General features: G+C 42.4%; 1 protein-coding gene across 1 annotated transcript in view; it reads right to left on the bottom strand.

Annotated features, from left to right (window-relative positions):
- LOC104489940 (EH domain-binding protein 1-like) overlaps positions 1 to 11,629 on the bottom strand; it is a 125,705-nt gene that overhangs the window by 42,952 nt on the left and 71,124 nt on the right. Inside the window, exons 5-8 of the mRNA XM_010132164.1 lie at positions 10,186 to 10,367; positions 8,506 to 8,645; positions 3,268 to 3,372; positions 2,446 to 2,568 (exon numbers count right to left, since the gene is read on the bottom strand). Coding sequence (XP_010130466.1) covers positions 2,446 to 2,568; positions 3,268 to 3,372; positions 8,506 to 8,645; positions 10,186 to 10,367 — 550 coding nt within the window. The remainder of the gene's footprint in view (positions 1 to 2,445; positions 2,569 to 3,267; positions 3,373 to 8,505; positions 8,646 to 10,185; positions 10,368 to 11,629) is intronic.

The raw sequence follows: 11,629 nt of genomic DNA, 5'->3' as shown, positions 1-11,629 counted from the left end.
TTCCTGCTGTTGCTGAAGACTGGAACAGAGTTACCTAATTTGTCTCAGCACTGTTTCCTTTCTGCCTCAATTTTCTGTGGAGGAAGACAGCTGGATGAAAGGCACATGTCAAGAAGGTCGAGCAAGAGAAGATGAGCACAAGTGCCCATTATAGGGACAAGACAGCTCTGGAGTGAAAGAGCCAGCGCTTCTCAGAGGTGTCTGAGGTGACTAGAAGAATCTCTGGGGAGCCACTACTCATAAACAAAAAGCTTCAAAAATGCCATACCAGATGTCCCACTCTTGGTCTGACAACCTGAAATGCCTCAGACCTTCCACTTGGCTCAGTGTTCCAGGAAATCATGCTGCTGTCACGTGAACCTGACAGAAGCTCCATCCCTCTCAAATAAAAAACATCTTATGACACAGTAGGAAGAATCTAGCGACACCCTGTTTATCAAAATCACTGTCATGTTGTTGTCCCTTGACTGCTGTATGATGGTGATAATGTGTGGGAGGAATGTCTGGTACACGCACACACCCAACAACTCAGCATTGCTGCCCACAGCTGCGTGGATGGGACTTCTTTGGGGACCCAACAGTCTGAGTCCTGAGACCGCCCCAAGTACACAGGAAAGACCCAGAGGAACAGAGAAGTGTCCATGGCTGTGACTGAAGATGGCAGTAAGGGGTAGATGCCACCAAAGGGACCAGAATCGACTGAAAAAACATAACCTACGTATATTGGGAGTCTCTTGGGAACGCAAGCAGGCCGGCATCTTGGATGCAGGCTGCTCATAGTGAACTTGACATGAGGTGTCAAGCTGCTCTGGTGCCAAGAAACAACACCAGTTTATATCTTCATGTCCCTGAGACGAGAAGGAACCACCTCTTGGCCACTATATTTTGTGGTCAGAAGACTCGCTGCCTTCTGCCAGAGCAGGTTCTCTCTGGAAGGGACAGAAAAGCTGGGTTTGGAAGACAGAAATACACATGGGATGGGACTTGTACAGCTCTCTCCAGAGTGACAGAAGCTCTTCTCTCCTCCAGAGTAGAGAAAGAAGAAGGAATATAGGCAGAGCCTCTTAGAGCAAGCTGTGTACGAACAACTAGATGAATAAGAATTGGTCTTTTACCTCCCTGGTTATTCTGTCTCCTTCCATGATCTTAAGAGAATTCAGAGATTCTCCTTCTGTGGTCCTAAGGGAATTCACAGCTGAGGACCAGACAGGAAATGAAGCTGAAGATCAAGACACCAGAAACTAATCCACATACATTGGTCTCTACAGAGCTGAAACAACTCACTTCTGCAGCTCTAGAAACACCTGACAACTTTGTAGGAGGGAGAAGCAGCCTGGGATAGTGGCTTCATGGCTTCAATGGCCAAATACAGAGCATTGTGCAATGTTGCTGTTTGAGAAATGCAGGCTGTGAAACTACACCATAGCCAAAGTATGACAGGATCAGCATTCCCGTTGGCCTCCGTGGACTCCCAAGGCAGAAAAGCTGTGTGGTGAGTAAACATTCAGCTGGTCTGGAGAAAGAAGGTAACCACGGGTGCAAACTGCAGCTCACAAATGCCTCCTCATCAGAGCTGGCATTGTGAATCTGATGGCTGCACCCTGGGCTGCTCTTGCTCGGCGTGGTTCTCCTCCACCGCCATTACAGCGTGGCTCCTGGTGTTTGGTCAAAGGTGGGAAACGCTCCTGGGTATTTTCTGTGTGAAGAAGAGTCTTGGAGCTTTGAACAGAAAAGGTTGAGTACACCTTCAAACTTGGGAATTAACTACGGATTGGCATTTCGGGCAGCTGCAAACTAAGAAAGTCATCCACTTTTTATTTTTGATGGCAGCAGATGGCAGCCTGCATATCTGGGCTTGGAACTGAGGACGGCAGAGATGCCTGCTGTCTTGGTCCTCCTTTCTGGCCTTACGGCCGAAATCTTATCAGATTAAAAACTTACGGGGGTTGTATTTCCCACTCAAACACAACAAGAATGGGCATGTCGGTCTGGAAGGGGGATTAACACCTATCGTGTGGTGCAAGGTGTAGTGTCAGAAGGCTCAACCAAGGAAGCCATAAAAGAAAAAAAGAATGAAAAAGATACAAATAAATTATAATAATGAAGATCAGTGCTAACCAAGAACTGCAGTGACGTAGCAAAGATTGCAGTGAAGGAAGTTCTGGTACAAACCAGCACCCAGCGGAAAAGAGGCACTTTGACTGTTCGTGTTGCTCATTTATACCACGAGGTGATATTAGTAACGCACCTGATGGGTCTAAAAGTCTCTGGTTCAACTCTTAGCTGATAGCCCCCACTGACAAATGCACATAAAGGTGCACCTGAAAGGATAAAGCCACCTGTATTTAATCAAAACAACATTTTTCATTTGTAGCCCTACAAAAAAAATCATGTTTCATTAAGCATTTGCAATTAGTGATGAATTATGTAAAACAAATCTATTACCTTCTACATCGGGGTCTCCAAATGGATTTAATTCTGCTGTGTCAGGATCACCAAAAGGGTTCGTACTAGAGTTGGCCAGGTCTTGCTCCTCTTCATCCAGAAAGCTAAGTTTATTGATAAGCTCTACAAAGAAGTCGGAAAATTGTTTTAATCTAGATACAAACTGTTCATCTAACATATTTCAAGCTCAAAAAAAAAAAAAAAGATGTATGAACAGTCCCTTGAAACACAGCACCAGGGTACGGCATGAACTGCACAACTAAGCTACCGCACTTCAGTAAGTACACCAACAAAGGAGGGGAAAAAAAAAAGAGTGAAATGAATGAAACTTCTGTTTGCTGATCAGAACACTATGTAACAGAAATGACTAAGAAAGCCATCTATCATCTTCAAATAAATGTTGCAGAACATCTAACAAGATAAACACAGCAATTTCTTTTTGGTTATTCATATACATATTAACTATCAGCAGAAAATCTTAAATTTTGGATGTATCATGCACGCAAAATCAGAGAGGGGACATGTTAGAGAAGTCGAGTATTGCTGAGCGCACGAAAATGTTTAACGCTTGGGGTCAGGGGTGTTTTTTAATTTATTTTTTCTTTCTTGTTCATTATCAGATGACCACGGAGCTGTAGAGGAGATAGGCTCTTTCTCTATCATGTTGTTACCTGTTGGATGCACTACAAATTACTGAGAGTCATGCTGGGTGGAAGCACAGAGATAAAACTGACAGCTGAATACAAGCAGGAGTCAAAAGGTAACAGGTCACGGTAAATACAGACAATCAGAACCAGAAAGAAAGGAGGAAAGCTCATAGACCTTCAGAGGAACTGGCTGATTTAGCTGAAGGCATATTTGCTCGCTTTATGCAGTCATCTTGATCTTCATCTAAGCTGCTCAGAGCATTCAACTGGTTTACAATTTCTGTAAATAGAAGCCAGTCAAGACAAACGTAAGGCAAGAGCATTTAATGAAACAGAAGTGGAACGGACATTGTTACTGGAAAGAGGGAGTGAGGGAGAGAGAGGGTAAAAGAAAAGACACTCAGAGTTAATTAAAAGCATACAGTTAGAACAAGTCCTTACAACGACGTATCTACAGCAGAGCACCCATGTGGGTGCTTCACTGATCATTTAACGTGAAAACCCGTCCATAAACAAAACCTTGCCAGATTCCTGGTGTCAGCAACAGTAATTAGTTTTACAAGGATGAGTATGCACATCAGTTCAAAACCTAGATGCACTAGATATAATTTAAAGACGTCTCCTGCTCATGAAGAAAACGTGAGTTTTAAACCTTTGTCAGTCAATACAAAATAAGCCCCAGGACAAATAATTTTTAAAATGTATTACTGTTTAAATGTAGCCAATATAATTCTGGAAGGGAAGAAAGAAACAAAACCCAAGTAAGTCTTAATAGCTTTTGGCCCAAGGAGGAGAATTCCTCTCCGATTCCTCCCTAAAGCAGTCCCATCCACTGCACCCGACAAAGGCACTGTCTGTAGTAACGGGGCCGGAGCCTGGGGCAGCTTCGAAAGCCCTCAAGCACCGGTTTCTGTGAAGAGGGGACAGCCTTCCTCATCCTGCCAGCTGACAAACAGGCAGGAGAAACCTGCGCAGGAAAGATGATGCTGTTTGTTGAACATCATTGCCCCTCTGACAGGTTTTTTCCCATCTCCTATCTCTCCCAATGAAATAAATGGATGATGTCTTCTGGTGTCACCAGCAAAGATAAAGCTACACAGGTGCCTTTACCGCACACTTCTCATGCCAATCATTCCTGGGTTTCCTTTAAACTTCAATTTCTTGTGTACACTTCGTAATGTTACTTCTTCGTAATGCTTTTAGTTCGCTGCTGTTTCGAACTTGACTTTTCCTCATACGGCTTTTGTTTGGGAAAGAAAACATCTGTCACTGACCCCTGCAGTAATCTTCGTTCTGCGAACTAGCTACAAGGAGTAAGAGATCCGACTGAGGTGAAAATGGAGTATTGCAACTGTCTCGACTCATGTTGATGCCCAGAGCCACCCAGAACTCCCGGGAGGGAGGGCTCATGCTTTCTCCCAGGGCAACAACTTCACCAGTTGTCACACTGACATGACTCTTAATTTCAAGCCTTCACAGACAGCATAAAGAACCTGAAGCCTAAAGCAGAGTCCAGAACCTGAAAATATTTCAGTCGCTAGGCTAGAAACCTCTTTTCCAAATTTAAACTGCTTTTCAAAGGTATGCCAAACTCCAAGTTACCAAGTGAAATGGTACCTTCTGCCAATATCTACTGGACACAAACTATGCTCACCATGACAAAGGCACGGCAGAATTCCTCTTAACTGCACCTCTTGACTGGTCTTGACCTTAAAAGAGCCAGTTTGATGGGATTATATTTGAATATATTTACAGAAGTAATTTCTCCGTCCTAATTTCCTCTTTTTTAGCTCCAGACGAGGCTACTGTCCTAACAACTAACACCAAAACTGCTCCGAAACTCTTAACCTTCTCTGTTCAAAATCGTATATACACCTTAGAGATCCGCACAACATAATGCTATCTCTACACAATGGAAAATACCTTGCTGTACTCAAATAAAACAGAGCTGACCTCATAAAGCACTCGTACAAACAAATTACTAGTTTTTAAAAGAGGCTGAGATGTTGACATGATTTACAGTTTATTATGCCAGCATCTGGAAAAAACCTCAAACCCTCAAAACAATTACAATTCCATTTTTAGTGTCAGAAAATAACAAATTAAGTTCAGAGCTTTAAAAAGGGGGAATTCCTTGATGTGGTCTGAATCACCTGGTCCCATCTGCCAACCTAAACACCCATATGCACTGCAATGTTTCTCATTACAATATTAAATGGTTTATGTCATATTTTGGAGTGTGAGAACAGTAAGTTAAGATTTATGTCCTATATTATCTTTTATAAATCTCATTATCTACGAATGTATATTAGCTTGTTCTACATGTCATATAAATCACCGGTTTGGTTTTTTTAATTCTTCTCTCTTGCTCTGGGTTGGTTTTTTTTTATGCAGTTACTGACAAAAAAAGACTAAAGACTAAAAGACTAACTTCAGGAGTTACATTAGAGGGATGGCTTTGCAAATGGCAAGAGAGGGTTACACGTACTGCTCTCCAGAAGCCTGGGTTCAGAAACACGCGGGATTCAGACTCCTGCCACAGGCAGCACATGGCTGAGTCCATGTGGTGCCCCAGGGCAGTCACCGTGCTCCTGTGCAGATGGAGCAGGAGGCTGCTGTTAACACCAGCAAAAGACTGTAAGTATCAATCATTAAGAGAAGCAATGTAGTTATTACTGCCCTAATAAACGTGAGTTTGGAGCCACATTTATGCACCTTGGGATGCCTTGTCTTCAACTGAAGACTAAGGACAGGATAATTCTGGGAGGTTTGCATTAATCTGTATTAATAGTGTAGAAACAACATATTTCATGGCTACAAACATAATTTCCATCTTCACACAAAAGAGAACACTGAGGTGGAGGTACAGATTTTACACATGAAAAATCTAAATGAGAAATACTGGGAAGGAAGGGGGGAAGGTCTGAGATGGAAGGAGATCTTTTAAAATGAAAGTAGCACTTTGAATAGAAAACATCTTTCAGTCTGATCCTCGGGTCAGTTGTATGGTAATAGCTCCCACGTTGACCACACCGAATTCCTCCAGTGCTTTTGAGGTAGGCCAGTACTGTGCCCCTTATTTCACAGCTGAAGAAACAGAGGAACAGACACTTTCCCAAAGTTAGGTAACACATTAAGGGAGAGAAGCAGCATTTCCTAACTCACCTGCACCATCTAGAGCCCCATCCAGCAGGTCTCCCTTGTTCTCCTAGCAGTGGATATATTTGTTCGCCTATAAAACTGCAACTTTGGGCCCAATGAAAAAAAAAAAACAAACCAAAAAAACAACAAACCAACAACCTTTTCTGCACTGCAGAAAGGAACAGTGTCAGTGGAAGATTTGCAGCACCTCTTGCTCCCATCGTTCCTGTGAAGCAGTTACAACCAGTATCCCCATTTCAGAGATGGGAAAATAGGCACACCGAGGCGAAGCAATGTGCCGCAGGGGACTCTGAGTCAGTGAAGGCATTCCAACTCGCTCGGCTGCCAACACCCTCACACGGCAACAGATGAGAAAATGTTGGGAGCAGCAAGCTTTCAAAAGGGTTATGTAACTTCCTCAATTAACTTTATGGGATTCTGTGAACACAATTATTTCTGAGAGAAATTTTAGGAAGAGTACTTCACTACACTGGTTTTGTTCCATTTCCTTCTTTCTAGATTTCTTCCTCTTTTTCTACAATGATTCCTGCCTCCTTCTCCCCTGGTTCCTTATCTTTTCCCTGTCTTTTACTAGTTTTTCCCATTCATTACATTTATTACAGGAGTCACTCCAACTGCCAATGCAATCAGTCTTGAACACATCTTGGAATAGATCCTTTACATTTTGTTTATTCATGTTTACTTACCACCCTCTGTTTTAGGTTCTCCCACTTGCTTGGGAAACTACTTGCACTCATTCTCTTTCAACACCCCTCTCAGACCAACCCTTGTCTAACATGGGAAAAGCTAGCCAGGCTCACAAAGCAACCGAGCGGTTGTAGCCAACGCAAGAAGACAAAGTCCAAGGCTGACCTTTCCTCCCTCATGTCCCCTTAATGATGCATGTACAACCACCCGACCCTCCCATCTTGTCTCATTAGAAATCAGCACCAGAACAGGCCAAACAATGAGCAGATACGGTGCGGTTCAAAAGTATTTATTGCTTCTGCCTTTCGAGTAGGTATTGTAGTGTGTGCTTACAACAGGAATTGTTGGCTTTTACAACAACAGATGCAAAAGCTAACAACTCCAGCTGCAACAACTCCAGCTAGGACCTCGTGCTGCTCTCCAGGCAGCTCACCGGGATTCCCCACCTGCCTCCAAGACGTTCGCTACATACCCAAAGAACAGTGGCAGACTAGTCTGATCTACATCAGCTTTTTGCTTGTTCAGGAATCGTTTGTTGGCTTGTTTAGATGCTGAACACTGCAAAATCAATAAAGCTGAGGAGCAAGGTCTGCTGCTTTTCAGCTGCTGCCCTTCAGCACGTGGGTTTTCTGTAGCAGTCCTCAGGGCAGTATCTAGGCCCATCTTAATAAAACACTTCTGCACAACAGTTTATACAGACTTTGCATAGCCCTTCTCTGCTCTGAGATTATCAGATGGCCTGGGGAACGGGTCAGGTTTTCTGTGGTGGTTTGACCCACATCTGAATTACTCTGTTTACACTTTGAAAAGAGATGATGATGTTGCAGAATGATTTCAGTGTGAGCAGGTGTGTGTATATATATAGATAGATTTCAGTGTGACCAACATATCTCTGCTCCCTGACCAAGAAAACATTATCTCTGTCTCTCAAACATTTCACTCTGGACTTGTAAATCTGCTCCATGCCAGACATATACAGGGTAAGTAGGGATTTGGTCAGTGCACAAAATGTTTAATAGAACGTGTAAAGCATGAAAAAAACCCCTTATTTTCATCCTTTCACAACACTAAACATAACTAAGTATTAAGTGCTTCAGGTTGAACTTCCAATTACTACAAACAGCTGGAAAGAAGCAATGAAAGTAATGTTTCGTAACACCGAACCAGCGCTCCTCTGGGTTTTCAAAAACAGATTTGACAATCCTCTTCTCTGCTTGGGATGCTCTTCCCCACCTGAGAGAAGGATCGCTTTATTTCAACAGATGCTTTTCAAGAGCACTGGCAGGTGCTGGCAGGAGAAGTTCATTTGCCTTTACACCAAGAGTTCCTACAGAACCTACCTGGAGCAATACTTACAGAAAGATCTCTACCAACAATTTAACTTCTTCACATTCTGATCTGACTTGCATCGATTAGTTCAGCTCTTCTGGACACACTAAACATTTTCATCAGCAACTGAAATGGCGTTTTACTGTCTCACTTCAAAACACCTTACTCTCAAATTCCATTAAAGGCCTTTAACAGCCTCCTGATTTCATTTACACGAGCCATCCCCAAAACCAACCTGTAATTTTTGCAGCCTTTTCCTCTTGATTCACTTTGTTTTCTTCATCTTCTTCATTGTCTTCCTCAAAATCATCTAGATTTCCAATATCAGCTTGTTTCATACTCATCAAACTAGCCAGGCTTTGCATATCTTCATCCCTAAATCACAAATTTCAAACCAGGCATTAAAATGAAGCCTGTTACTACCACATCTGATTCTACCACGTTACTTAGAAGTCCTTTAAATAGTTTTACGTTTTCTTTTCTTCAGGCAGGTCTCTAATCTCAGATCTGATCTTGGATATAGTGACAGAACAAAATGAATATACTCATGTAGATTGATTTCTGAAGGGAAAGTTTTCTATTAACAAAATTCTAAAGGGTAAAACCAGTGCTGCCTTGCAATAAGAGTCAACTTAACAACTGCTGCTTAAAATTTCAAACCAGCCCAGAAGTTCTAGTGATCACTTACCTGGTCATCTTTGGTTAAAGTGAAAATGCTTGGTCAGCCCTACTGTCCATATGCTGCATGTGACACCTATCATTACAGCCATGCTGGGCCAGCTTATCTAGATGCTTTTGCCAAGAAAGGTTGGACCAGATGATCCTTGAGGTCCCTTCCACCTGGTATTCTGGGATTCCGCTGTCATTCTTACATGGTATGTCAAAACGTAGTTCATGACAACTCAACCAGAGGAGGGAAACAGTAACAGTAATGAATGCAACTGGGGCTTTTAAGAGCAAGTGGGCAAAAAGCCGTTTGGTGTCAAAATGCATGCCTTCACGCAGCAGTCTGGGAAGCTGTGTATGCAACAGCTCGGGGGCACTTGTACTGCAGAGGGCCACGTGCATTCCCGATACTGAAAGCTCGAAGTAAGTGGTTAGCCTTTTGGAGAGAAAGATTTAAAGAGAGGGAAAAGAACCCCTAGAGCAGTAGTTTCCCCATCCACCTCTTCTTGTTCTGCCATTCTCACATGTCCATATTCTAGAGCCAGAAAAGCAAAACAGGATGGGTAACAAACGATCCATCCTCCAACCACAGGAAGCTCTCAACATCTCATATCTTGAACCTGACAGAAACTGCAGGAGAGATTAGAGAATCTGCAAAAATAATGTGTATCCCCTGCCCTTCAGAAATAAGGGACAGAAATAACTTCTGTCCCTTGAAATAAGGGACAGAACCAAGCCAGTGAGGTGGGGGAGCAGTAATCAGCGCCCAAGCAAACTCTTTTCGCAGGATGTTCTTGTGTTCAACCCGAAATCTTACGGCTGACTCCACCCTCTGTTGCCTTATAGCTGGCTTTGTTCTTCTTTCCTTTTTTAGTGAAATATAAACAGGTGGAGCAGAAATAAGTTCTCCTTCCCACATCTCCCTTGCAGTCTGCTAAGGGCATTGCTGGATGAACACGCACAGGCACACAAACGTACACTCCTGCTGATTTCAGACCTGTAGATATTTTTAAGCTGCTGTTATTTAAAATGTTTGTAACAGCAGAGGACAAGCCATTTGCCTCTGAAGAACACAAGACAAATCAGAGTAAGAAACTCTGAGGAACTAAGTATGGCAGGAATGATAGGTATGCTGACGGATACTCCCCGGTTCTGCCAATCTATACAGAAAGAGCTCTTTATCCAAAGAATTCTTTGAGAAGAACACAAAGCAGGGAATCTAGTTAAAGAAAAACCATCAACAACTTACGTGGCTTTTCCTTCCCTCAGGAAAATACAAGATAAAGAGAACTGTAGTGTGGCAGATACCACTTTCTTAGACAACGGCTTGAATTTTAACTTGACGTCTGTCTGTGTAGGCATGGGGCTTGCGTATTGCTTCATGTTGATGCTGCTGGTGGCAAGCGCTTTTCTGCGTCCAGAAGGAGATTCCTGAAAGCAAAGGAAAAACAAAACTACCATAAAAGGCGCTGTCACCCTAAAACCCGCCCGTGCATAAAACAAAAAATACCCTTATGAACTCTACATTGCTCCTTTTTCAAATACACAGGCAGCAGGGGTAGCTATGGTCCTGTCTGGAGACAGAAACCTACTGCTTAAACTAGGTCAGCCTCTGACGGTGGCTCTTTGAACACTTGCTTAGTGCAACGGAAAAAAAAAATATTCATTGTGATCCATGGTCTCCCATATGAGATCTCACATCTTTAACGGCTTGAACTTGTAGTGGCACCCACAGCACACATCCATGTAAGCAAGCGGGAACACATCTCCGTTCTTCCTGATAGCAAACCAGACCAGTTTTGTCCAAACTTGGATAGTCCGGGACTAGGACTTCCAACCAACAGAAGACGTGGGTTTCAATCATGCATATATTCCTTATGTAATGGTATGACACCATCAGGTTAATATTCTGAAGTGCTGTCCGAATTCAATGCTCAAATGTTATGCCTGAACTTTTTTCAAAGCAATGGTACTTCTCACTAGTGTTGCACATGTACTATCAGGAGTGACAGCTTTCTGAAATTAAGGTTGACAATGATTCCAAAAATATTGATAAAAGTCTTGCAAGGAAAAAATTACAAGAAATAAAATAGAAAGATAAAAGCCTGAGTTACGTTTCAAAAGCCTAAATAGTATTTCATGATAAAGGTGTTGCTCACAGTTCAACAGTTCAGGCAAATTAATCTGAAATGCATTTAAGAATCTACTCCCTTGTTCCATCTAATATCAGCCTCATCAGCAAAGGAACAGTTATATGAAATACAGCTCCAGTAACAAAAATAAACCAGACAAGCCCTGCTGTTAACTCCTGGAAAATGTTCTCACAGTAAGACCACATTTTACCGCAGTTGACAATCTGTGTTGAATAAAGAATACTAATTCAATCAAAACATTCAAGCATCCTTTTTGAAAGCACTTGACATTTCTGCCCAGTAGAATAAGTCAGAATGTAATATGTCATCCCCAAAGAATACCTTGTTTAAAAAAACTAGCCTTATCTGTCAGATTATGCACAGCAATATTATACAGAACTATTAGTGCATGTAGATACCTTATGAGTGAATTTCAAAAATGCATCAAACACTTGAGAAGGATTTAGGCCCTCTCAGAAGAAATACTTAAGAATATGCAAATACTCTCGACTGAATCAAGTTGAGCAGATGCGACTATCACAAACAATACGAGCACTCTTT

This window comes from Buceros rhinoceros, unplaced genomic scaffold (genome assembly GCF_000710305.1).
Source record: "Buceros rhinoceros silvestris isolate BGI_N320 unplaced genomic scaffold, ASM71030v1 scaffold6380, whole genome shotgun sequence".
NCBI classification, from domain to species: Eukaryota; Metazoa; Chordata; class Aves; order Bucerotiformes; family Bucerotidae; genus Buceros; species Buceros rhinoceros.
The sequence above is the reverse complement of the archived record's forward strand: the minus strand, read 5'-3'. Positions and strand labels throughout refer to the sequence as shown.